At 47.0% G+C, this 27,756-nt stretch overlaps 1 protein-coding gene across 6 annotated transcripts in view; it reads right to left on the bottom strand.

Annotated features, from left to right (window-relative positions):
• Nucleotides 1-27,756, bottom strand: part of LOC102931868 (E3 ubiquitin-protein ligase rnf213-alpha) — a 174,665-nt gene that overhangs the window by 136,343 nt on the left and 10,566 nt on the right. For 2 of the 6 annotated variants that reach the window (XM_037899153.2, XM_037899155.2), the window contains exons 4-10: nt 23,380-23,498; nt 20,357-20,462; nt 15,835-15,944; nt 13,425-13,604; nt 9,945-10,011; nt 3,372-3,411; nt 1,422-1,598 (exon numbers count right to left, since the gene is read on the bottom strand). In XM_037899153.2, coding sequence (XP_037755081.1) covers nt 1,422-1,598; nt 3,372-3,411; nt 9,945-10,011; nt 13,425-13,604; nt 15,835-15,944; nt 20,357-20,462; nt 23,380-23,498 — 799 coding nt within the window. Of the gene's footprint in view, nt 1-1,421; nt 1,599-3,371; nt 3,412-9,944; nt 10,012-13,424; nt 13,605-15,834; nt 15,945-20,356; nt 20,463-23,026; nt 23,144-23,379; nt 23,499-27,756 lie in introns of those variants that run through there. The other 4 variants (XM_043549415.1, XM_037899156.2, XM_043549418.1 and 1 more) reach the window with 4 other exon arrangements.

Here is a 27,756-nt window from a genome sequence, read left to right as displayed (position 1 = left end):
TTTTTCGTGTGGTCTCCCTCTCACATTGGAGGTGGACGTTTGGCATTTTTGCCAAAACCTTCCTTATCAACCGTGTGCAATGGGGCCAAGAGATACAGTGCTTAGGGGTCAAGCTGTTAAAGTAACTAACACAAATTCATAGATGTCAAGGCCAGCAGGGCCCATTGTGCCTATTAGCCTGACTTCCTGCTTAACCCAGGTCAGAGAATCTCCCCCAGTGATTCCTGCCTCCAGCCCAAAAACTTCTGGGTGAGCTAACGCAAAGGTTTAAGAAAGAGAAACCCCATCTCCATTAACAGATGCCCAGTGATGGAGAACCCACTTCACTCCTATGTAGTTGCATCGACTGCCCTCTAGGCATCAGTATGTCCTGGAGTCTGGCTTTCCTGGCGCATCTGACATGTGACCTTGATTAACTCCCCCTAAGCTAAAGTTGTCAGATGCAGCCTCTGATTATGAGTGTCTCAGTTTTGGGGGAAGTGGAGCTGACATGAGGCACCTTGGGCCTGATTTACAGGGCAGGGTACAAACCCCTGCAGCCCCCACTGACTGTAATTAGGGCTGTGGGTTGCAGCCCCTCTGAATATCAGGGCCTACAGGCCTCAGGCTAAGCCCACCCCACAGCAACTGAGGCACTTGCGCTCCAAGGCCATTTTGGAAAATGTTGGCCTCAGATCAGTGGATTATATAGAGGCCAAATCCTCAGCCCCCATCTCCTTCCTGCTGTATAACCCACTGGTGAGCGAGTGTTAGTGTCCCCTCTGTGCCAATCCACACAGGAAATGAGTCTGCTGCAGCCACCGGCTATGAGGTGTTAGTTCAAGCTGTAGCAGCATAGGCTTTTCATTCCGGAGGGTCCCTGGTTCAATCCCCAGTGTGTGGGCTCTTACAATCCTCCCATGGCTCACAGGAGTTGGATACAGCTCTCCCCCTGCTGCAGGGATATAGCTAGCTGTCCTAACTGGCTCTGTGCCACGCCATTTTGACTCCTGCACCTACCCATAGTGGACACGAAAGGGGGTGTGGCAGGTCATTTTGCTCCCCAGCAATCCCAGGCTGGTTGTTCCAGTCCACACAAGTTAGAGCTGCCCTAAGTTGTGCCAGGGGTCAAGCCACCCCAAGACTTCTCCTAGGAGTGGGGGGACAGAGAGGTGACAGTTGCCAATGTCTCCACCTAGAGGGGTAACAAATGGAGCTGTGGTGGTGGACATTTGATTCTGCCCTTGCATTTCATCATGGCTGCTCCTCCTGAGTGATGGAGTAACATTCCCAGTGCAAGTTGGTTTCTACAGGCCAGAGGTGACTTTACCTGTGGGATTTCCCCACCTGCTGCCTGAAATGTGTCTCATTATCACATTCTTCCCCGCACCAAGAAAGATCAAATGACCCGTCAGCGTAATCCAACTCTGGCATCGTTTTACCTTTTTTTCATCCTAGCAATTTCTCCGTATCTCCTGGGACTCTTGTAGGCTGCAACAACAATCTTGTCAAGGTTTTCATCAAACACAAAATTTTTAGACCATACGACAACAAACTCCAGAGTCATCATGTCCTCCCCGCATCTTGTGTTTGTAAAATATGGATTTTCCAGTAAAATGCTAAAAAAAAAAATTAAAATGGCATAAGCTAATCTCTGTGCCATCTTCCACACAGCCCCCCAGGCATGAAAACCCTCAGCATCTGGACCCCTCCACTCTCCCCAACTCTGCCCAAAAGAGAGGAGAGATGATTTGGAGTTAAGGCAGGGAAGAGGGACTTAGGGGACCTGGGTACAGATCTTGCATAACCTTAGGCAAGAGATTCCATCTGCCCCTGCCCGCCCCTTGCCCCCTTAGCCTTCTAAGTTATCACTTCCTAACAAAACCTACCCCAAACAAAAGCACGTGACCCTAACGTGACATTTGCCAACCATCTCTCTGCTGTACATGGCATCTCAACTCCTCCCCTGTCCTATCCACTTAAATTATGAGCCCTTTGGGGCAGGGCCTGTCTCTATCTGTGTAGCACAGTGGAGCCCAACTTTGGTTGGTCCCTACATACAGCTGTAATAAATAATAATACCCGTGGCTCAGTTCCCCATCTGGGAGAATAAACCTTTCTCTGTATATGTATTTTATATACTTTCACCGTGCCCCTCTTCCAGGTCTCCTTTCCAAGGTAAGCAACCTGAGTCTTTTCATTCTGTCTTCTTATAAGAGTGCAAAGCAGGTGGAAAAGGCTAGCTGATGGGCATGGGAGCATGTCCTACCTATTCTGCACTCTGTGTACATAGTGGTAAATGAGTACACAAGGGGCAAGGACATGGTCAATCAGGCCCTGAAGCTCTACTTTAACTCAAAAAGTGAACACAGCTTAATTGCAGATTGGCTCTTGGTGCCCCCATAACATTTCTGTGGGTTAAATCAAGGCTCTCCTACACATGCTACCAAAACTATTCAAAGGTTTAAGGACAGAGAATGCATCCAGCCTGGCCCATGTAATCTCGCGCAATGATTCCTGCCTCTGGCCCAAAAACTCCTGCCTGAGCTGGAGTGGAGGTGCCCCATCTCCATTGACACACTCCCAGTAATGGAGAAGCCACACCACCCCTCAGGGAGCCATTGCAAGAGTTAATTCCCCTCCTTGTTGAACATGGTCTCCTTACTGCCAGTCTGAATTTGTCTCTCCTCAACTCCTAGCCAGTGGTTCTGGCTCTGCCTTTGTCTGGAGGTTAAAGACCCCTCTGCTCTCAGAAATCCCATTCCCATGTCAGTGTTTGTGGACCGGGATCACATCCCCTCTTAACCTTCTTAACTGAATGGATTGAGCTGCTTCAGTCTCTCACTCCAAGGCAGGTTTTCCAGATCCTGAATTGTTCTTGTAGCTCTTCTCTGAAACCTTAAAAATTTGGCAGCATCCTGTTTGAGGTGTGGACACCAGAACTGGACACAGGATCCAGTCATGGTTTCACCAATGCCATACACAATGCCCCTCCCTGCTCCTACTTCATATTCTTTCACAAATGACTCAATTATGAATATTATGAGTGAACATTTATATTATGGTAGCACTGAGATGCCTCAGCTAGGGGTCGGGGTCCCATTGTGCTGGGTGCTGTTCAAAAGGAAGACAGAGAGGCTATGGCTACACTGCAGTCAGGAAATGCAATTGCAGCTTATGTAGGTGTACCCAAGCTGGTTTTGATATAGCGAGGGTTAGGGTTAGATCAAAGCTGGCTCAAGTAACAACAGCAGCACAGCGAGAGCTCGCTATGCAGCACTTAACTCTCGGGTCTCAAGCTTCCTTGATTTTCAAGCAAAATCGGCTTCTTTTACACTCTTATTTGCACTGAGTCTGCTTCACAACATCCATTTCTGAACAATGTAACAAACCTCTCCTTCGATGTTGAGGTCTCTTCATTTCCCTTGCGATCTGCAATTTTTATAAAGAGCTTTCAGTTAAACTTGCAAAGGGTGAGGAAATGTTTCACATGCTTAAAACAAAGGAAAGAAACTTCAAATTTACAACATTTACAGCTGACAAGTTGCGTGTTCATTACAAAAATGAGGCCTGGCAACAGGTCGAAGTGCCGCAAAATACTTTGTTACACCTTAGCTCGCATGCGGTCAGTAGAATGTATTTGACATCTGCTGCTCCAATCGTCTTGTTGCCCTTCACCCAACTTCATTTCTTTAGCTAGTGGGTAATCCACTGGTGAGTGGGTGAGACAGGTCCCCATTTGTGCCCGACCCACAGAGGATATGGGCCTGTTGTACCCCCATTCAGGCACAGTTAGCTGTGTAGCTCAAGCTGTAGCAGCATGTGCTTTTAGCTCTGGAGGGCCCCAGTTAAATCCCCAATGTGTTGGCTGTCACATTTGCAGCAGATAAAGTTTTCTTTCATTATAGTAAAATTGAAGAAAAAAAGTCCCATTAAAATATTTTGTTCACACTCTCAGCTAAAGCTAAAGTTCATCTGGGGAGCAGACGAACAGAGTAGGAGTCACTGAGAGAAAGGGAAGGAGTACTTGTGGCACCTTAGAGACTAACCAATTTATTTGAGCATAAGCTTTCGTGAGCTACAGCTCACTTCATCCGATGCATTCAGTGGAAAATACAGTGAGGAGGTTTATATACACACAGAACATGAAAAAATGGGTGTTACCATACACACTGTAAGGAGAGTGATCACTTAAGATGAGCTATTACCAGCAGGACAGCGGGGGGGGGGGAAGAAAACCTTTTGTAGTGATAATCAAGGTGGGCCATTTCCAGTTGTTAACAGGAACGTCTGAGGAACAGTGGGGGGGGGGGGGAATATGGGAAAAAAGTTTTACTTTGTGTAATGACACATCCACTCCCAGTCTCTATTCAAGCCCAAGTTAATTGTATCCAGTTTGCAAATTAATTCCAATTCAGCAGTCTCTCATTGGAGTCTGTTTTGGAAGTCTTTTTGTTGTAATATTTCGACTTTTAGGTCTGTAATCGAGTGACCAGGGAGATTGAAGTGTTCTCCGACTGGTTTTTGAATGTTATAATTCTTGACATCTGATTTGTGTCCATTTATTTTTTTACGTAGAGACTGTCCAGTCTGGCCAATGGACATGGCAGAGGGGCATTGCTGGCACATGATGGCATATATCACATTGGTAGATGTACAGGTGAACGAGCCTCTGATAGTGTGGTTGATGTGATTAGGCCCTATGATGGTGTCCCCTGAATAGATATGTGGACACAGTTGGCAACGGGCTTTGTTGCAAGGATAGGTTCCTGGGTTAGTGATTCTGTTGTGTGGTGTGTGGTTGTTGGTGAGTATTTGCTTCAGGCTGGGGGGCTGTCTGTAGGCAAGGACTGGCCTGTCTCCCAAGATTTGTGAGAGTGATGGGTCATCCTTCAGGATAGGTTGTAGATCCTTGATGATGCGTTGGAGAGGTTTTAGTTGGGGGCTGAAGGTGATGGCTAGTGGCGTTCTGTTATTTTCTTTGTTGGGCCTGTCCTGTAGTAGGTGACTTCTGGGTACTCTTCTGGCTCTGTCAATTTGTTTCTTCACTTCAGCAGGTGGGTATTGTAGTTGTAAGAATGCTTGATAGAGATCTTGTAGGTGTTTTTCTCTGTCTGAGGGGTTGGAGCAAATGCAGTTGTATCGTAGAGCTTGGCTGTAGACAATGAATGGATCGTGTGGTGTGGTCTGGGTGAAAGCTGGAGGCATGTAGGTAGGAATAGCGGTCAGTAGGTTTCCGGTATAGGGTGGTGTTTATGTGACCATCGCTTATTAGCACCGTAGTGTCCAGGAAGTGGATCTCTTGTGTGGACTGGTCCAGGCTGAGGTTGATGGTGGGATGGAAATTGTTGAAATCATGGTGGAATTCCTCAAGGGCTACTTTTCCATGGGTCCAGACGATGATGTCATCAGTGTAGCACAAGTAGAGTAGGGGCATTAGGGGACGAGAGCTGAGGAAGCGTTGTTCTAAGTCAGCCATAAAAATGTTGGCATACTGTGGGGCCATGCAGGTACCCATAGCAGTGCCGCAGATTTGAAGGTATACATTGTCCCCAAATGTGAAATAGTTATGGGTGAGGACAAAGTCACAAAGTTCAGCCACCAGGTTTGCCGCGACATTATCGGGGATACTGTTCCTGACGGCTTGTAGTCCATCTTTGTGTGGAATGTTGGTGAAGAGGGCTTCTACATCCATAGTGGCCAGGATGGTGTTATCAGGAAGATCACCGATGGATTGTAGTTTCCTCAGGAAGTCAGTGGTGTCTCGAAGATAGCTGGGAGTGCTGGTAGGGTAGGGCCTGAGGAGGGAGTCTACATAGCCAGACAATCCTGCTGTCAGGGTGCCAATGCCTGAGATGATGGGGCGTCCAGGATTTCCAGGTTTATGGATCTTGGGTAGCAGATAGAATGCCCCAGGTCGGGGTTCCAGGGGTGTGTCTGTGTGGATTTGTTCTTGTGCTTTTTCAGGGAGTTTCTTGAGCAAATGCTGTAGTTTCTTTTGGTAACTCTCAGTGGGATCAGAGGGTAATGGCTTGTAGAAAGTGGTGTTGGAGAGCTGCCAAGCAGCCTCTTGTTCATATTCTGACCTATTCATGATGACAACAGCACCTTCTTTGTCAGCCTGTTTGATTATGATGTCAGAGTTGTTTCTGAGGCTGTGGATGGCATTGTGTTCTGCACGGCTGAGGTTATGGGGCAAGCGATGCTGCTTTTCCACAATTTCAGCCTGTGCACGTCGGCAGAAGCACTCTATGTAGAAGTCCAGTCTGTTGTTTTGACCTTCAGGAGGAGTCCACCTAGAATCCTTCTTTTTGTAGTGTTGGTAGGAAGGTCTCTGTGGATTAGTATGTTGTTCAGAGGTGTATTGGAAATATTCCTTGAGTCGGAGATGTCAAAAATAGGATTCTAGGTCACCACAGAACTGTATCATGTTCGTGGGGGTGGAGGGGCAGAAGGAGAGGCCCCGAGATAGGACAGCTTCTTCTGCTGGGCTAAGAGTATAGTTGGATAGATTAACAATATTGCTGGGTGGGTTGAGGGAACCATTGCTGTGGCTTCTTGTGGCATGTAGTAGTTTAGATAGTTTAGTGTTCTTTTTCTTTTGTAGAGAAGCAAAGTGTGTATTGTAAATGGCTTGTCTAGTTTTTGTAAAGTCCAGCCACAAGGAAGTTTGTGTGGAAGGTTGGTTTTTTATGAGAGTATCCAGTTTTGAGAGCTCATTCTTAACCTTTCCCTGTTTGCTGTAGAGGATGTTGATCAGGTGGTTCCGCAGTTTCTTTGAGAGCGTGTGGCACAAGCTGTCAGCACAGTCTGTGTGGTATGTAGATCGTAATGGATTTTTTACCTTCAGTCCTTTTGGTATGATGTCCATCTATTTGCATTTGGAAAGGAAGATGATGTCTGTCTGTATCTGTACGAGTTTTTTCATGAACATTATAACATTCAAAAACCAGTCGGAGAACACTTCAATCTCCCTGGTCACTCGATTACAGACCTAAAAGTCGAAATATTACAACAAAAAGACTTCCAAAACAGACTCCAACGAGAGACTGCTGAATTGGAATTAATTTGCAAACTGGACACAATTAACTTCGGCTTGAATAGAGACGGGGAGTGGATGTGTCGTTACACAAAGTAAAACTTTTTTCCCATATTTCCCCCACCCCCACCCCCCACTGTTCCTCAGACGTACTTGTTAACTGCCGGAAATGGCCCATTATCAGAAGACATAATATATACAGAGAACATGAAACAATACCTCCTCCCATCCCACTCTCCTGCTGGTAATAGCTTATCTAAAGTGATCATCAAGTTGGGCCATTTCCAGCACAAATCCAGGTTTTCTCACCTGAAGCGAATACTCACCAACAACCACATACCACACAACAGAACCACTAACCCAGGAACCTGTCCTTGCAACAAAGCCCGTTGCCAACTGTGCCCACATATCTATTCAGGGGACACCATCACAGGGCCTAACAACATCAGCCACACTATCAGAGGCTCGTTCACCTGCACATCCACCAATGTGATATATGCCATCATGTGCCAGCAATGCCCCTCTGCCATGTACATTGGTCAAACTGGACAGTCTCTACGTAAAAGAATAAATGGACACAAATCAGATGTCAAGAATTATAACATTCATAAACCAGTCGGAGAACACTTCAATCTCTCTGGTCACGCAATGACAGACATGAAGGTCGCTATCTTACAGCAAAAAAACTTCAAATCCAGACTCCAGCGAGAAACTGCTGAATTGGAATTCATTTGCAAATTGGATACTATTAATTTAGGCTTAAATAGAGACTGGGAGTGGCTAAGTCATTATGCAAGGTAGCCTATTTCCCCTTGTTTTTTCCTACACGCCCCCCCCAGACGTTCTGGTTAGGCTTGGATTTATGCTGGAAATGGCCCACCTTGATTATCATGCACATTGTAGGGAGGGTGGTCACTTTGGATAAGCTATTACCAGCAGGAGAGTGAGTTTGTGTGTGTATGGGGGTGGGGGGGGTGAGAAAACCTGGATTTGTGCTGGAAATGGCCCAACTTGATGATCACTTTAGATAAGCTATTACCAGCAGGAGAGTGGGATGGGAGGAGGTATTGTTTCATGTTCTCTGTATATATTATGTCTTCTGCAGTTTCCACAGTATGCATCCGATGAAGTGAGCTGTAGCTCACGAAAGCTCATGCTCAAATAAATTGGTTAGTCTCTAAGGTGCCACAAGTACTCCTTTTCTCCTTACAGTGTGTATGGTAACACCCATTGTTTCATGTTCTGTGTGTATATAAATCTCCCTACTGTATTTTCCACTGAATGCATCGGATGAAGTGAGCTGTAGCTCACGAAAGCTTATGCTCAAATAAATTGGTTAGTCTCTAAGGTGTCACAAGTACTCCTTTTCTTTTTGTGAATACAGACTAACACAGCTGCTACTCTGAAACCTGAGAGAAAGGGATGGTTTGGAAGAACAGATCCCTTAGCTCCATCAAGGGGGGCATCCCCAGGAGAAGAGCTGGGAAGGAGCTGTTAGTGCTAAATCTCTTGGCACACGGCGTGATCTAGATGCCTCCCTGCACCATGTCTGAGGGCACTGGAGACCAGCTGCCTTGCCTTGTAAGCAGAGATCCCCTCCCTATGGGCACCAGTTACTAGGCCCTACGTTCATAGATGTGCTTGTAAGAACCAGGCTGCAGCTGTGTGTTGGTGAGACTCCACACACAGTGACAGCTTCTTGTGCCCCCAAGGAGAAATGTTTCAGCTCAACAGACTTCAGGGGAAAACTGGGCAGATTTTTAAATCACAGATTCACAGATCTGAACACCAGCAGGGAGCAGACTCCAAGTGATGGAGAATCCACCATGTTCCCTAGGTGAGTTGTTCCAATGATTCCCCTCTCTGTTAAACATTGGCCTCTTATTTTCAGGCTGTATTCTTCTAGCTTCACCTCCCAGCCACTGGGTCATGTTCTGCCTAGGTCTACTAGATTAAAGAGCTCTCCACGATCAGAAATCTCCTTCCCATGTAGGTATTTGTAGATTATGAGATCAAGTCACCTCTTAACCTTCTCTGGGATGAGCTAAATAGATTGAGCTTCTGAGTCTCTCACTAAAAGTTTGTTTCCAGAGCTCAAATCGTTCTTGCAGCTTTTTTCTGAACCCTTAACAATTGGTCACCATCAGTGTGGACACCAGAACTGAACACAGCCCTGGTCTACTCTACAGAATTACTTCAGTATAACCAGGTCACTTCGGGGTATGTATAATCCACACCCCGGAGTGACGTAGTTATACCGACCTAAGCACCGGTGTAGACAGCGAGCGCTATGTCAGCAGGAGGGCTCCCACCAGCGTAGCTATCGCCTCTCGCGGAGGTGGAGTTATGAAGCGGGTGGGAGGGCTCTCTCCCGTCACTCAGTGTGTCTTCACCAGAAGCACTACAGCAGCCCAGCTGTATCAATGCTGTACGTGTGTAGTGTAGACTTGCCACAGTCTCCAGGAACAATCTCTTTAATGCCATGTACAGAAGTAGCCCCGCCTCTCTGCTCCTGCTCGATATCCCACTGCTTCTCTCTCCAGGGATCGCCTTGCCACCTTATGCACAGCATCGCACAGGGAGCTCCTGTTAGGCAGGTTTCTACAGGACCCCCTTCTGCCCTTCCCAGGCAGAGCCCCTGCTTTCAAGGATACAGCCCCCATTTGGCAAGTGTGGCCTATGTTGTTGGTTCCTGGACCTTGCCCCTGGGTTGTATTAAAATGCATGTTCCCATGGGCCCAGCTGATCTGGAATGCTCTGTGTAACTGCTCTGCTTCCACCACTATTCACTACCCACTGATTGTGTCATCTGTGAACGACATCAGCAGTGATTTTGTATCTCCTTCTGGATCATCAAAGATGATATCAAAGAGCTTTGGGCCAAGGACAGATGAACAAGTTTGTGCTGATATAATGGAATGGTTACCTGCTCTGTGGGATTTCTCCTCCAGCTCCACTGTCTCCTCTCTCATTGAGCTGCCAGGGCTCTGGGTCTTTGAAAAGAAAGTTTTAAAACATAAATACCAGTTAAAGCACTAAAGTGGTGACCCTTTAACGGCAGGGCCTACGGTGTAACCGAGATGGAAGGAGTGCATTGGCCTGTTTCCTGTCTCTGTGCAGCAGGGAATGCACTCCTGGCATGAGAGTCATCTCTACATTAACTGAAAATGAGAGATGCAAGCAGCCCAGTAAAATGGGTGTCTTGGGGGTCTGGCTTTCATTGTAGTGCCAGAGGGCTGGGCTTTAATCCTGAGGCAACCCTGATGGTGAAAGTTACGGAACTCTTAATTTATAAAATTCTGACCAGGTTAGAGAAGGGAAATTGGTCACACCTGTTCTCCCCATCCTGTAACATAGGAAACTGCAAGGTGGAATTTTCAAACTGAACAAAAGAAATACTTTTTCACACCACATATGATTAGTCTGTGGAACTCACTGCCACAGGAATTAAGCCAAACTCTTGCTATCAGAGACCAGGATGAACTCTCGCATAGTGGGCAGATTACCCCACATCTGTTACTGTGGGGTTTTTTATCCCTTCCCCTGAAGTACCTGGGGCTTGGACTGGGCAAGATGGACCTTGGGTCTGATTCTGTCTGGCAATTTGTAGGCTCCTAAACTGTGGGTTAGTTCCTGGGGTTTGGTGTGGACAAAACACAGAGGAAATGTCTTTCTTACCCAAGGCACTTAGAGAATGGCTGATGCAGATTTAATTCTCTTGCGTATTGTGCCCCAATCTGAAGTAACTCCTGATGTTTTCATTATCTTTATAAAAGCCCAGTTCTTCTTTGAAACTTGCTAAGCTTTTGGCTTCGGTGATAGATGGTGACAGTGAGTTCCACAGGCTAATTACACATTGTATGAATAAATATTTCCTTTGTTCAGTTTTGAATTTCTCACTTTCAGTTTCATTGAATGTACTCTTGTTCTTTTGTTATGAGGCAGGGAGAACAGAAGTGACCAATCTCCCTTCTCCAAACCACTCAGTGCAGGCTTTTATCATGTGTCCTCTTACCCACCTCCTCGCTAAAGGAACCACACTCCCAGTCTTTTCAAACTCTCTTCATGGAAGATAATTTCCAGGCCCTTGATCATTCTCGTCTCCCTTTTGTGAACCTCTCTAAGGCCAGGTCTACACTATAAATTTACATCAGTATAACTAAGTCGCTCAGGGATGTGAAAATCCACACCCTAATCCTGGTGTAGACTGCACTATGTCAATGGGAGGACTTTTACTGCTGACACAGATACCAAATCTCACAGAGGTGGATTAACTACGCCAACAGGAGCTCTCCTGTAAGCACAGTAGCATCTTCACTGAAAAGCTACAGCTCTGCCATGTTTTATGTGTAGACCTGCCCTAATTCTGCAATATCCCGCAGGAGACTAATTGACCCAGCACTGCACACAGTATCCAGATGGGGCAGCCACACTACTTTATAAAAAGGCATCAGAACAGTCTCTGTAATATTCTCCATCCTGTCCTACTACATCTGAACATCTCGTTTGCTTTTTGAACACAGCTGCACCTTGAGCAGAGGTATTCACTAAGCTGTCTATAATGGACCCAAGGACTTTTTCTGAGCTGGCACAGTTACAATAAACTCCTGTAAGGTGTATCAGTATTTGATATTGCTCCTTCTAATGTCCATTACTTTGCCTTTATCTTCGCTGAATTCTCTCTGCCGGGGTATTTCCCATTCACCTTGCTGGGTTAGGTCTCACTGATTTTCCTCATAGGATTCTGCAAATTTTGCTCCCTTCCTGCTTAGCCCCCTTTCCAGATATTTACTATATATTTTACCACAGTTTCCTCCCACAGACTCTTCTGACACCTCCATAGTTAAGCTAGAGCAATGTTGGGAATTGTGTCTTTTGTGCTTTACAGAACAAACAACAACATCAACAACACGGAGAACCCTCCTCCAGGCACAGCTGATCTCAAATAGAGCTGGGCAAAAGTTTTCTACTTAAACATTTGTTCAGTTAAAAAAATGCAGATTCAGTGTGTAGGGAGCCAGGATGGCTTCCCTCCGAACCAGAGGGTAAAGAGCCACCCTCTCAGCCTGAGTGCGCGGGGCCAGACCCAGCTTCTGTCAATCCCCGGAAGGGGAAGGGTGGGACAGGAAGTACAAGGGGGGGGGGCCTTTGTCCAGTGAGGAGAGCACCAGGGAGGGAGACAGACGCAGGCTGCTCCCTTGTGATCCTGCTGCCAACCCAGGGGAGGCCCTGGGCCAGGAGGAACCTGACCGGGAGGAAGGCCTGTGGCGACCAGGACTGCCGGCCGCTGAGTACCCGGAGGACCTGGAGGGGCCTGACTGCAGCCCAGGCCAGCGTGAGTCCGACACAGAGGGGGAGCGGGAGCTGCCCGCAGCGGAAGACCCGGACGAGCCGGAGGGACCGGAGAGACCCGCCGGAGAGACCGGGTCGGAAGTAGCCCAGGGGCAGAACTGCACCGTGGGGTGGGTGTGTTTGTTCAGCGGGCGCGGATGGCCCCCCGCTGACCCAGCGGCGGGACCTTCGCCTCCCGCCACTGTCAGGGCCCTGGGCTGGAACGCAGTGGAGTTGGGTGGGCCTGCGTTCCCCTGCCCCGGCCAACCCGCCTTGGGTAGCAGGACTGTGCGCTGCAGACTCGTCCCGGCGCGCCCCTGCCCGCTAATTCCCCAGCGCCCGAAAGGTGTGACTAAGGCCTGCCAGTGGGACCATAGCTCTCCATCGCCCCCTAGGGGCTCGGAGGACCTGTCCCACAGTGACACCAAAATATTTAGCAAATTCATGTACATTTTGCCAAATTGTTTCAGTTAAAAATACTTTTAAAAGTATATTTAAAACGAAGCATTTCATTTTGATATTTTCTAAACAAAATGTTTCAATTTTTCAGACCGAAACAAACTTTACTTAAAATATAAAATTAAGGAAATATCATAATTTAACCATTAAAATCCATTTTAAAATGCTCAAAATTGAAATGAAACAAAATGTTTAGTTCAACCTGCAATGAAAACTTTTTAACTTTTTGATCCACCAAAAAAAAATTGAAAAATGTTGTTTTTGGTTTGACACAAAACAATTGTTTTTCAATTTTTCAGAATTTCCAGTGAACCGGAAAAAAAACGTTATTCATTCAGCTCTAGTGCCAAATAACTATGTCCACTGAACATGCAAAGACAAGGCCCAGCTACATACACATGGCTGCTCTGGCTGGTTCCTAGGAGCTTCCAAAAGACAGAACACAGTGAGCGCCACTAGAGGGCTCCCATACTAGTTAAAAGGACGCTCCCTTATGCACTACAGGAATGGTCTGGTTTTTCCTTCTCTTTGTTTTCTTTCTTTTAGACAACATCTGATCCATGATAGAACTTTGCTTCTTTATCAACCAGGTTATTGAAAGTTTAAATACACTTACCTGGGATTTAGAGGCTACATGTAGTTTATCCAAACGTTTACAACCCAGCCTTTTTTTCATCTCCTTTGGCTGGGAAGCGGAGCCTGTGAGGTTGTCTCTCTCCACCTTCACTGGTGACTCCGGCTGGTTCCCAGAGAACTGTTGAATGCTGGTCTCTTGTCCCGGCGACGACAGAAGCCTCTTGTTGGGGGGAGACATGATTTTATTGAAGGATGCAGCCTTTCCTCTGGGATATGGTGCTTGCTACAGTCACCCTGGCCTTTGTCACAACTAGATTACCCCAATCCAAGTTGTTTTTCATGGAGTTACAATTTGAGAACCCTCATAAATAGAGCTGGGCACATTTTTTTAGGTGAATAATATATTTGCCAAAAAATGCATTTCTGAGGCAACGAAACTATTCAAAAAACTGAATCTAATCTGGCAAATTGTTTTGGCTCAAAAAAAAAACCAGGGAAAGAATTTGAAGATATTAAAATACCTTATTTTTGGCAATTTCAAAACAAAACATTTCAACTTTTCACCCTGAAACATTTCATTTTGACCACTTTGAAATGAACCGTTTTGAGTTTTTGTTTCAAAATGGCCATTTGTTTTGAAATTTAGCTGAGTGAAAAAGTGAAAAAACAAACCCAAAACAACCCAAAATTAAATGAAAAATCCTTCAACTCCAAATGTGGGTTTTTTTCCAGATTTTTTAATTCAACCCCTGAATTGAAAAATCAGGTATTTGCTCGGCTCGGCTCATAAAGTCAATGCAGATGCAGGCTGTGGCTGCGCTCTTGGGACGCCGTGCATCACAGTTAGGCCCATTTGCCGGGGCTCCAAGGTCAGCACTGGCTGCTGATTGGCAGTGCAGTTTAGGATGTTGGTTGTGACCCAGAAAGCCCAAAATGGCTTGGGACCTTCCCGTTGAAAATTCCGTTCTCTCCCCGTGGGATACCTCTACAGCTACGACCAGCAAAGGCGACCGAGCTAGTAGGCCCCTGGTTTAACAAACAGGGATATTTTCTGCAAGGAATTCACAATCTTGCCACTCACTTCACGCCTCCAGATCTGTTGACCTTTAGGGATTACAAAACTCATCTGTTTTCTTGGCTTGCAGGACTGGGTTAATCTGCTCTAACTCAGCCAGGCGTTATAGGGCTGGATGCAGAAATAGCTTGGAGAGATTCTTTGCCTGGGTTATGCTGGAAGCCAGACTGGATGGGCACACTGGACCCTGAAAGCCTTGGAACTGACAAGCGTGTCACTTGTGGGTTATTGTTTTTTCATTTACGTGAAGGCTTCAGGTATCAAAGGGGCTTTTATTATGTTGTACAGTATCTTTGGACAGAAGTACTTGGTGCTTCTACAACTATTAAAACCTACAGTCAGAGATAAATATGCTTTGTACAAATCGGCCTAAATTTTCAGAAGAGGCCACTAATATTTGTGTACCACCACAATGTTTGGCTGCCCAGCTAGGGTACATCTACACTAAGACCATGCTTTGACTCAGGTTTAAGCCCAAACCCCCTTCCGTTCACACAAAATCAGTCTGACTCAGGTCAGCCAGCACTCAAGACCTTGCTAGGGGATGGGTCAGAGCCCAAATCCCACTGTGACTCAGATCCAAGCCCTGTCATTTTGCAGTGTGGATGCAGGTCAAGTCAGAAGGTCCGTGTAGTGCAGTATGGAAGTGTTAGCATGGCTGTGAGACCCAGGTCCAGCAATTGTAAACACAAGTTTACAATGCAGTGTGGACACTCAACCTCATTTAGTTGAAAATCCAATTCTCCATTAAAAACCAGTTTTGATGGAAATATTTTGACCAGCCCTAGCTGAAATAATCATAAGTAGCAATAAATCTCAGTGCAGATTAATAATAATAAATCTAGATCCATTGCCATTTAAAATTAAAACAAAATTAAAAAGCTCAGTTCTAGGGTCTGCTCTGGATAGAGCTCTTCTGCATTCTCTCTGTGTAGGAGCAAGCTTGGGTCTCTTAAGAACTACTGGAGCAGCTTTACACCCCTCACCTCCCAGCCTGCTGGCCCACAGGGCACTCCCGGGGTAAGGGGATGCTAGTGCAGCATCGCTATGACAGAATCTGGGCCAGTGTTTGTAAATAAGCCACCCATTTAGCAGTCACTTGACGGCAATAGAAAGTGGTGCCATATTCATCCCTGACATGAGGTTGGGTGAGGTTCTCTGGCCTGGGTTAAGCAGGAGACCCGATTTGGATGATCATAATAGTCTCTGTGAATTTAGGCCCTCTTGGTCCAAACTACAAAAGTCTGCTGGCCAGACTTGAATTGGGATCTTGCTCTGGGGCACCACCCTGTGCCACCAGCCAAACTGGCATGCCTGCTAATTATTGGAATAACTATGCTCAACTGATCTTGACTGAGTTAAATAAAACTCCCACCTCATCTGTTACTCCAGCTACATGGCACTGCGGCTGTGATTCAGGTCCCAATTCCCGTCCTGAACTCAGCGGATGTGCTTTGTCTTGGTTCAGTTCTGTAGTTCTCTGTTCTAGGTGCAAAATAAACAAGTAGTGAAGATCACCAGTTTTTACCCATCCCAGCCTGGTAGCATCCTTCACACATGCCTCGTGCCCCTCCTTTCTGGAGCTGTCCTGCAGGACACAGGAAATGAGGAAAGAGTTTGGTTTTCTATAATTTTGACAGGACTTTCTCCAATTGGCTGCTTGCTCCAACCCTCCCCGTCCCCACAGTAAACTCACCTCAGTTTCATTCCACACCTGTCCCATCTTACCCTCTTCTCCCCTGCCCTGTCCCCCTCAGCCTCCCTTCCCTTCTGTGTCCCCTCTCACTTCTCTTTTCTGTTTGTGTAGTTGGTCCCCTCCTAACTAAATCCTCCAAAAACGTTTTGCCACCATTCCACTGGCTCACTCCGCTGTTGTGATCTACCCCTTCCCCCACCCTGGGTGTATCTGGTTTGTTGAGATTGTCAACTCTTCGGGACAAGGACATCTACCACTCTGTGTCTGTGCAACACCTAGCATGATGAGGCCCCATTCTTTTGCCCTGAGGCACTGCCGTAACAAACATGATTACTAATGATAATAAGGAAACAGGCTCTCAACTTCCTTTGAAGCTGAAGACAAGGCCATTGTGGAGAAGCTAAATGAGCTCTTTGCATTGATCTTCACTGCAGAGGACGTGAGGGAAAATCCCACATCTGAGCGATTCCTTTTAGGTGACAAATCTGAGGAACTGTCCCACACTGAGGTGTCAATAAAGGAGGTTTTGGAACAAAATTTTTAAATTAAGCAGCAATTAGTCACCAGGACCAGATGGTATTCACCCAAGAGTTCTGAAGGAACTCAAATAGGAAGTTGCGGAACTACTAACTGGTATGTAACTTATCACTTAAATCAGCTTCTGTACTAGATGGCTGGAAGATAGCTAATGTGATGCCAATTTTTAAAAAGGCTCCAGAGGCAATCCTGGCAATTACAGACTGGGGAAGAGTCAACATGGCTTTTGTAAAGGGAAATCATGCCTCACCAATGTATTCAAATCCATGAGATGGGGGTAAACAAACATGTGGACAAGGGTGATCCAGTGAATATAGCATGCTTGGACTTTCAGAAAGCCTTTGACAAGATTCTTCACCAAAGGTTTTTAAGCAAAGTAAGCAGTTATGGGATAAGAGGGAAGGTCCTCTCATGGATCAGTAACTGGTTAAAAGAAAGGAAAACAAAGGGTAGAAATAAATAGTAATTTTTCAGAATGGAGAGAGGTAAATAGCAGTGACTCCCAGGGATCTGTACTGGGACCAGAACTGGTCAATGTATTGATAAATGATCTGGAAAAAAGGCTAAAGAGTGAGATGGAAAAGTTCGCAGATTGTACAAAACGACTCAAGATAGTTAAGTCCAAAGCAGACTATGAAGTTACAAAGGGGCCTCACAAAACTGGGTGAGTGGGCAACAAAATGGCAGATGAAATTAAATGTCGATAAATGCAAAGTAATGCACATTGGAAAAATAGAATCCCAACTATACATGCAAAATAATGCAGCCTAAGTTTACTGTTATCACTCAAGAAAGAGATCTTGGGGTCATAGAGAACATCTGCTCAATGTGCAGAGGCAGTCAAAAAAGCTAACAGAATGTTAGGAACCATTAGGAAAGGGATAGATAATAAAACCAAAAATACCATAATACCACTATATAAATCCATGGTACGCCCACACCTTGAATACTGCAGGCGCCCCATCTCAAAAAAAGATGTATTAGAAATAAAAAAGGTACAGAGAAGGGAAACAAAAATGACTAAGGCTATGAAACAGCTGACATATAAGGAGAGATTAAAAAGACGAGGACAGTTCGGCCTAGAAAAGAGACAACAAATGACAGTGATCTATAAAGTCATGAATGGTGGGGGGGGAAGTGAATAAGGAAGTGTTATTTACCCCTTCACATAGCAGAAGAACCAGGAGTCACCCAATGAAATGAATAGGCAGCAGGTTTATAAACAAACAAAAGGAAGTCTTCTTCACACAAAGCAGAGTCAACCTGTGGAACTCATTGCCAGGGGATGTTGTGAAGGCCAAAAGTATAACTGAGTTCAAAAAAGAATTAGATAAGTTCATGGAGGATAGATCTATTAGCCAAAATGATTAGAGATGCAACCCCATGCTCTGGGTGTCCCTAAGCCTCTGACTGCCAGATGCTGGGCCTGGATGACATGGGATGGCTCACTTAATATTGTCCTGTTCTGTTCATTCCCTCTGAAGCACCTGGCATTGGCCACTGTTGGAAGACAGGATACTGGGCTAGATGGACCTTTGGTCTGACCCAGTATGTCCATTCTTACATTCTTATGTTCTGTAATGCTGGATTTCAACCAGTCACTTAGAGGGTACATCTATGCTTCACTAAAAGACCCATGGCACTGCCAGGGTTGGCCCGGATCAGCTGACTCAGGCTCAAGGGCTCAGGCTGCAAGGCTATAAAGTCGCAGTGTACATGTTCACTGCAAAGAGGGTGGGTCTTAGACCGCAGGCTCCAGCAGCTACGGTACAATTTTTGGTCCCGCAGCCTGAGCCCTGAGAGCCCGAGTCAGCTGACCCAGGCTCTGAACTTGGTGCCAGAGGTTTTTTATTGCAGTGTAGTCGTACCCTCAGGGTGTGTCCATGCTCTAGACTCTAGTGATCCACCCTCACGTTTCTTCCCTTCTGTTAGCCACACACAGCCTCTGAAACCCACGTTAGCCTGTCTTGTGGGAGAGCAGCCACGCTACAGAACAACAGCGGAGGTCTGCAAGGGTAGCTATAGTACATCCTGAGCCCCCTGGAGCTTGGCTCGCTGACATGTGGCTCAGAGTTCTGGGGCTGCACGCCAGGGTTCGTAGCACTCGTGTGAGCTCCACCTCTCTAGAAAGGCTTTCACAGTGTACAGTGGGAAAACTTGTCTGTCCCTCCTGGGGATGATGGGTGGCAATGGCATACAGAGTGGTGAGAACAACGAGGAGTCCTTGTGGCATCTTAGAGACTAACAAATTTATTTGGGCATAAGCTTTCGTCGGCTAAAACCCACTTCATCAGATACATGGAGTGAAAAACACAGTAAGCAGAATATATATTATAGCACATGAAAAGATGGGAGTTGCCTTACCAAGGGGGGTGTCCATCTTAATTGAATTGGCCTCATTAGCACTGACCCCCCCCCACTTGGTAAAGCAACTCCCATCTTTTCATGTGCTCTAATATATATCTGTATTTTTCACTCCATGCATCTGATGAAGTGGGTTTTAGCCAATGAAAGCTTATGCCCAAATACATTTGTAAGTCTCAAAGGTGCCACAAGGACTCCTCGCTGTTTTTGCTGACACAGACTAACATGGCTACCCCTCTGAAAAGAGTGGTGAGAGTTGCAGCCCCAAAGGCTCAGTGTGTAACTTGATGATATTCACAGCATCAGCTGAACATCTTAGACACTAGTGCAAGAGAGAGTCTGCCTGAGCTATGCTCATTCTCCATTTCCTGTGCCAGGGTGTAGGCGACGTCCAACTGGCAGCTTTGCGACCTTACACCAGCTGAGAACTGCCTTGCATAGGGGAATTCTCAGCTGGCCAGCATGAGCAAGACCCCACCACTGGCGAACCCGCTACTAGAGATCCTGACCTGGGTCTGCTCCTGGCTTTGCCTGGTTTAGATAAAAGTGTTATCCTATTAAGTGTGGTGCTTGTCCCAGGGGTTAACTCTGACACACACACCCCGAGAGGGAAGGTTGGGTTTGTGCAGAGGTGCATGGATAGGACCTGGGACCCCTCTCCAGACCATAGAAATCCCCCACCAGACTCCCAATTACAAGGCACCTCTGCCACTGCCCAGTATACTGCCCTGGCCAGTTTGTGCATCCCCTCAGTCACAAACACACACCAGATTGTTACCCATTCACCAAAGTGTGTATTTATTCTTTCCTTGCAAAACATAACAGTGGACTGGGGGCTTACGACAAGCAGAGGCTGCCACACAGCCTTCACTCCTCAGCCCAGCTTCAATTTCTGAGCTTCCCCCTTGCCTCCTGTTCCTTCCACTTGTATCCTACCAATTACATTGTTAGCCCCGCGATTACCACTCAGGTGCGCATAATCCCCCAACCGACAGTGTTTAATTGCTCATAGCTGAGCTTGCAGCCTTCTTCATGCTGCAGCCACATCAGTGACCAGGGAGCTACTAACAGTCCCCGTCACACACCCCTTTTGTCAAGCTGTTAGAGATAAAACAACATCTAACTCTTATCTGTGTAAGAGCCCTGGATGTCAGTTTTGCTCCCAATATGGTCATAAAAGGGTAGGAGACGCCCCTCTGGTCTGCAAAATAACAAGACAGACATTACAGCAGAGACGGACTGGTGGAAAAAGAAAATCTAAACAAAGATTTTCTTAAGCAAATTGTTTGAAGCTGGTTACCTGCACTGGGGGGTAGAATCACCCAGGAGGAGTCATCCTGCCACTGCAGGTCATCACCGCTCTCTGACTCAGCGAGGTTGCTCTCTGAGCTGGTGTCCTTGTGTCCCTTTGAAAAGAAAAGTTACAAGCTAGAAAATAAAGGCCATACAGCCCTGAGAGAGCTCAGTAAAGCCCAGAGAAAGACCAAAGGTATCCTGCCTCAGATTGGGGGTCTAGACTAGATGGTCTCTTAAGGTCCTTTCCAGCCCTACATTTCTATGATTCTGTGTCCTGTAACAGGCAACTAGCTGGGGTGAAATTCATGCCTAGACAGAAATCCAAAGGCAAAACAGCTGCCTAGGCCCCTTGGGAGCTCTCTAAGATCTGGATCGTGCAGAAAACTTGATGTAACTTTACAATCAGCCTCAAATAAGGAGTAATGCATAGCTCTGTCAGGCCAGGAATAGCCCAAAGAGCACGCTGTCTCTTGCACACAAGGACTGTATGTTGTTAAGTCCCGTTGCTTTCAGGATTGAGGCAATGCCCAGAATTTGTGCTGGGGTAAATTTCATCCAGAAAAACCTTCCCTCTCATCTTTTGTTGGCTGAACCCAGGGGACCTTTATATTGAACGGGTCATTCACTGGAGGGCAATTTCCTGAGCTTTACTATGGACAAAACAGATCCATAGATTCCAAGGCCAGAAGGAGCCACTATGATCATCTATTCTGACCTCCTGTGTATCACAGGCCAGAGCATTTCACCCCGTGATTCTTTCTGACTCTTCACATCACCTGTGAGAACCCATCTGCCCACCAAGCCACTGAAACCTACTTTCCATCATGATGTTTCCTTCCAGGAGCCATGGTATCAAATCAGCTCCTAGAAGCCCTTCCTTCCACACATTTCACAAGGTGTGCGATAACATAGAAGCAGGATCCAAGCAGCATGAGGTCTGACTAATGATCCGTCCAGCCCAGCAGACTCTCCCCCAATGGTCAGTGACAGCTCCTCCATAGGAAGGAACCCCCGTGTGGACAGTTATGGAATAACTTATTCCTATCCACAGTGGCTGGCTCATTCCCCAAAGCAGGTGGGTTTATGTTTATTATAGTGTTTTACCGAATCTACTCAAACTGTGCATAAACTTATTAACCATATAAATGTCCATACCCTTTTATTGGAATCCTAAGTTCTTGGCCTCAAGAATACCTTGTGTCGGTGAGTTCCAGAGGCTAACTATCTGTCCAATAAAGAAATAGCTACTTTGGTCAGTTTTAAATTCATTGCTTTTCAGTTTAGCTGAATCTGTCATCTGCTCTTGCATCATGAAACAGCATAAATGGAAGCATCTGACTGACCTCCTCTCTGCCATTCATTATTTTAAAGTCCTCCATCAGGCCCCCTCTTATTCTATCTCTGGTATTTAGATGGCCCCTATTACCATAATATATGAGCACCTCACAACCTTTGCTGTATTTATCCTCACAATACCCTTAGAAGGTAGGAAATGGCTACAACGCTTCTTGTACACATGAAAAATTGAGGCACTGACGTAACCAAGCTCACACAAGAAGTCAGTGGGGGAGCAAGGAAATGGACCATTACATCCCAAGGGCTAAGCTAATACACCACCCTTTCAAGCTAAACCTATTTAGACTGTAAGCTCTGAGGCAGTGATCATCTTTTGTTGTTTGTTTGTGCAGCTCCCTGCGCACTGGGCCTGGGTCTGGGCCTGTAGGCACTGTCACAGATAAATAATCCTGATGTTTCGAATCATTCTTCATATAAGTCTCCAGGCATTGATCCTTCTCATTGCCCGATTCTCACATCCTTTCTGAGATGGGGTGACCAGAACTGAATGCACTATCCATGGGAGGGCATAACTCTGGCACTAGTATATCACAGAATCATAGGCCTGGAAGGGACCCAGAGAGCTCATCTAGTTCAGTCCCCGGCACTCATGGCAGGACCAAGCACCATCTAGACCATCCCTAACAGGTGGTTTGTCCAACCTGCTCTTAAAAATCCTCAATGATGGACATTCCACAACCTCCCTAGGTGATTTATTCCAGTGCCTAACCACCCTGACAGTTAGGAAGCTTTTCCTAATGTCCAACCTAAACCTCCCTTGCTGCAATTTAAGCCCATTGCTTCTTGTCCTATCCTCAGAGGTTAAGGAGAACAATTTTTCTCCCTCCTCCGTGTAACAACCTTTTATATACTTGAAAACTGTTATGTCCCTTCTCAGTCTTCTCTTCTCCAGACTAAACAAACCCAGTTTTTTCCAATCTTCCCTCATAGGTCATGTTTTTTAGACCTTTAATCTTTTTTGTTGCTCTTCTCTGGACTTTTTCCAGTTTGTCCACATCTTTCCTGAAATGTGGTGCCCAGAACTGGACAGAGTAGAGTAGAAGAAGTATTTCTTGTTTTTTATTTACAACACTCCTGCTAATACATCCCAGAATGAGGTTTGCTTTTTTTGCAAGAGTGTTACATTGTTGATTCACATGGGTGGCGGGTATAATAGGCCAGGGGAGTTTAAGTCTCCCCTGACCCAACCTCCGCCCCGCCGCCTTTCAGAGTGCGGAGACCAGGGCCATGGCCCCTCGCTCTTCCCCCCTCCCCACTCCACCTCCCACCCTCCCCTCGCTCCACCCCTTCCCTGCTCGGCCCCGCTGCTTGCCCTTACCGCCAAGGAGAAGAGGAGCGATGGAGAGCGGCAGGCGGGGGGGCCCGAGTGGGGAAGGAGCTGAGTGGCTCCGCCCATTCCCACTCAGCCCTGCCGCTCACTCCTCTTCTCCGCAGAGGACTCCTCCTATATCTTGGAATAACTGACTTAAAAAATAAAGCTTGAAGGCAGAAAAGACACGTACCTGCTGATAGTAGGAGGGCAGAGTGAGGGAAGCCAGCTTCAGCAGTGTTACTGAGCATGCCCAGTCCATGTAAGCATGCTCAGAACAAGCCAAGCAACAAATCTGGGGGGACACGTGACCCCGCATGCTGTCCCACACGCATCGCCTCTACTGGAAATGACACTCCTACCTCTGTTTTTGCCTGAAGCTGGGATCCAGATCCTGATTCCTGCCCAGACAGGTCATCTTTCAGAAGTCCTGGACTCACAGGTTTTCCTTCATTTATTTCTGGTTCTAAACTTCCAGATCCTGCTTAAACCAAATATTAATAAAAATAGCACTAATAATAAATAATAATAATAATTAATAAACAGTTCTCCCACTCACTTATCAACCTCCCATTTAGTCCAGCCGAATCCCTAGCCCCTTTCTTTAACTAGTTTTGGGAAAAATTGAAAAAATATCTACTTAAAAAAAATTAAACTCAGAGTTAGGGCTGGTCAATATTTTTTTAGCCAAAATACCTTTTCAAGGGAAATACCTTTTCATTTTAATCTAAACAAACATTTTTGCAGAATGTGTCTCTTAATAAATTTTTTCATGGCAAAACTGAAAACTTCAGTTTTTGGCTGCTGAAAACTGAAATTTGTTTTGTTTGTTTTCAACAAAATGTTAAAATATATATATAAAATATATATTGTGACAGGATCAGGCCAGATGGCTACAGGAGAGTGATAGAAGGCAGATATATTAGCCCCAAGTTAAGTAGGTCCCTTTTCCCTGGGTAAGGTAACAGGGAAGGTTCCAGAACAATCAGGAACTTTCTGGAAACAATTAAGACAGACAAGCTGATTAGAACACCTGCAGCCAATCAAGAAGCTGCTAGAATCAATTAAGGCAGGCTAATCAGGGCACCTGGGTTTAAAAAGGAGCTCACTTCAGTTTGTGGGGCGCGTGTGAGGAGCTGAGAGTGAGAACGCGTACTGTTGGAGGACTGAGGATAAAGAAGGTGTTGGGAGGAGGCCATGGGGAAGTAGCCCAGGGAGTTGTAGCTGTCGCACAGCTGTTCCAGGAGGCACTCTGGACAGCTACATTCCACAGAGCCCTGGGCTGGAACCTGGAGTAGAGGGCGGGCCCGGGTTCCCCCCAAACCTCCCAACTCCTGGTCAGACCCAAGAGGAGTTGACCTGGACTATGGGTTCACGAAAACGGCCAAACTGAGGGCTGCCATGAATCTCTGAGGCGAGCAAATCTGCAAATAAGCGCAAGACCCACCAAGGCAAAAAAAATTGGGGATTGGTCCTGCTTTGAGCAGGAGGTTGGACTAGATGATCTCCTGAGGTCCCTTCCAACTCTGATAGTCTATGAGGAGGAACTTTGTCACAATATATATATATATATATATATATATATATATATATATATATATATATATATATATATATATATATATATATATATATATATTTTTCACTTAAATTTTTCCCAGAAAAAAAAAACGCTCACTTTCTGACGAGCAATATTCACAGCCTCCTGGGGAAGAGACTAATGAGTCAATGTGACAAAGGGATGGTTCTGAAAAACAGAACCCTTAGCTCCATCAGGGTCGGGATTCCCAAGAGCAGAGCTGTTAGTGCTGAACCTCTTGGTAAATGGCATGATCACCTTGGTATCAACCTTGCGTTGCATCAGAGAAAATGAAGACTTTCTGGACAGAAGTCAGCATTTGGTTCTGGAGGGACCACATGCTGAAGAATCAGAGAGTGCAGCGCAGAATGGGGAATCATAGAATATCAGGGTTGGAAGGGACCTCAGGAGGTCATCTAGTCCAACCCCCTGCTCAAAGCAGGACCAATCCCCAATTTTTGCCCCAGATCCCTAAATGGCCCCCTCAAGGATTGAACTCACAACCCTGGGTGTAGCAGGCCAATGCTCAAACCACTGAGCTATCCCTCCCCCTGAAGAATATTGGCAGCATGTGACCTCCAGAAGAATGAGGAGAACCCATGTACCCCCTGTGCCAGGGGTGGGCAAACTACAGCCCGCGGGCCACATCCGGCCCGTGGGACTTTCCTGCCCGGCCCCTGAGCTCCCGGACAGGGAGGCTATCCCCAGCCCCTCCCCTGCTGTTCCCCCTCCCCCGCAGCCTCAGTGCGCCGTGCCGCCGGCGCAAGGCTCTGGGCAGCAGTCTGCGAGCTCCCGGGCCAGCGGGGCTGCAGAGCTGCAGCCTGACCCGGTGCTGCACAGTGCACGGCTGCCTGTACTGGTGCAGCCGAACCACCAGCCACCCATGCTCCAGGCAGCACAGTAAGGGGGTGGGGGGGGTGGATCAAGGGCAGGGGAGTTTGGGGGGTAGTCAGGGGGCGGGGAACAGGGGGGTTGAAGGGGGCAGTCAGGAATGAGAGGAGGGGTTGGATGAGGCAGCAGGGGGCAGTCAGGGGTGGGGGTTCCGGGGGAGGTCAAGGGACAGGGAAAAGGGGTGGTTGGATGAGGCAGGTCTCCCAGGGGGGGCACGTCAGGAAGGAGAGGAGAGGAGTTGGATGGGGTGGCAGGGGTAGTTAGGGGTGGTCAGGGGACAGAGAGCGGGGGTGGGGGTGGGGGTGGATGGGGCAGAGGTCCTGGGGGAGGCCATCAGGAAGGAGAGAGGGGTTTGGATGGGGCAGGAGTCCTGGGGGGGCTGTCAGGGGGCAAGAAGCGGGGGGGGGGTCGGATACGGGGCGGGGGCCTTGCCACGCCTGGCTGTTTGGGGAGGCTTTCTGCACACATACTACTGAGGAGAATGATTTGGAAGAGCCATCCGAGGGAAGGGATCAGAAGGAGACCCCATCAACTAGAAGGCATGAGATGCATTGTCCTAGGGATGGGGGTTCCATGACCACCACTCCCAAGAGGAGGAGACGGGTGGTGGTGGTGATCGAGGACTCCCTCCTAAGGGGGACAGAGTCATCCATCTGCCGACCAGACTGAGAGACTCGAGAAGTGTGCTGCTTGCCTGGTGCTAGAATTCAGGATGTGACTGAGTGTCTGCCGAGACTGATCAAGCCCTCAGACCGCTACCCTTCCCTACATCTCCACATGGGCACCAATGATACTGCCAAGAATGACCTTGAGCGGGTCATTGCAGACTATGTGGCTCTGGGAAGAAGGATAAAGGAGTTTGAGGCACAAGTCGTGTTTTCATCCATCCTCTCTGTTGAAGGAAGAAGCCCAGGTAGGGACTATCGAGTTGTGGAGGTGAATGCGTGGTTATGCAGGTGGTGTCGGAGAGAGGGCTTTGGATTCCTTGACCATGGGATGGTGTTCCGGGAAGAAGGATTGCTAGGAAGAGGTGGGATCCACCTAATGAAGAGAGGGAAGAGCATCTTCGCAGGCAGGCTTGCTAACCTAGTAAGGAGGGCTTTAAACTAGGTTCGCCGGGGGACAGTGACCTAAGCCCTGAGGTAAGTGGGGAAGTGGGATACTGGGAGGAAACACACGGAGGAGGGTGCAACGGGAGTGTGGGGTTGAGCATCTGATTCATACTGAGAAAGCAGGGCAATTGGCTAGTTATCTTAGGTGCATGTACACGAACGCAAGAAGCCTGGGTAACAAGCAGGAAGAATTGGAAGTCCTGGCACAGTCAAAGAACTATGATGTGATTGGAATAACAGAGACTTGGTGGGGTAGCTCACTGGAGCAGTGTCCTTGATAGGTATAAAATGTTCAGGAAGGACAGGTACGGGAGGAAAGGTGGAGGAGTTGCACTGTATGTAAGAGAGCGGTATGATTCCTCAGAGCTCCAGTATAAAACTGGATAAAAGCCTGTTGAGAGTCTTTGGGTTAAGTTTAGAAGCGAGAGCAACAAGGGTGATGTCGTGGTGGGCATGCGCTATGTGCATCCAGAAGGATGAGGTAGACGAGGCTTCCTTCGGACAATTAACTGAAGTTTCTAGCTCACAGGCCCTGGTTCTCATGGGGGACTTCAATCACCCTGGCACCTGCTGGAAGAGCAATACAGCAGTGCACAGACAATCCAGAAAGTTTTGGAGAGTGTTGGGGACAACTTCCTGGTGCAACTACTGGAGGAACCAACCAGGGGCCATTCTCCTCTTGACCTGCTGCTTACAAACAGGGAAGAATTGGTAGGAAAAGTAGAAGTAGGTGGCAACCTGGGTGGCAGTGACCATGAGATGGTTGAGATCAGGATCCTCACAAAAGGAAGAAAGGAGATTAGCAAAATATGGACCCTTGACTTCAGAAAAGCAGACTTTGACTCCCTTGGGGAACTAATGGGCAGGATCCCCTGGGAGGCAAAGTTGATGGGGAAAGGAGTCCAGGAGAACTGGCTGTATTTTAAAGATGCCTTACTGAGGGCGCAGGAACAAACCATCCTGATGTGCAGAAAGAATAGCAGGCAACCAGCTGGCTTAACAGTGAAATCTTTGGTGATCTTAAACACAAAAAGGAAGCTTACAAGACGTGGAAACTTGGTCAGATGACTAGGTAGGAGTATAAAAATATTGCTTGAGCATGCAGGGGTGTAATCAGGAAGGCCAAAACACAACTGAAGTTTCAGCTAGCAAGGGAT

Source organism: Chelonia mydas, chromosome 6 (genome assembly GCF_015237465.2).
Source record: "Chelonia mydas isolate rCheMyd1 chromosome 6, rCheMyd1.pri.v2, whole genome shotgun sequence".
In the NCBI taxonomy this organism is placed as follows: domain Eukaryota; kingdom Metazoa; phylum Chordata; order Testudines; family Cheloniidae; genus Chelonia; species Chelonia mydas.
This window is presented reverse-complemented; position numbering and strand designations above follow the sequence as displayed.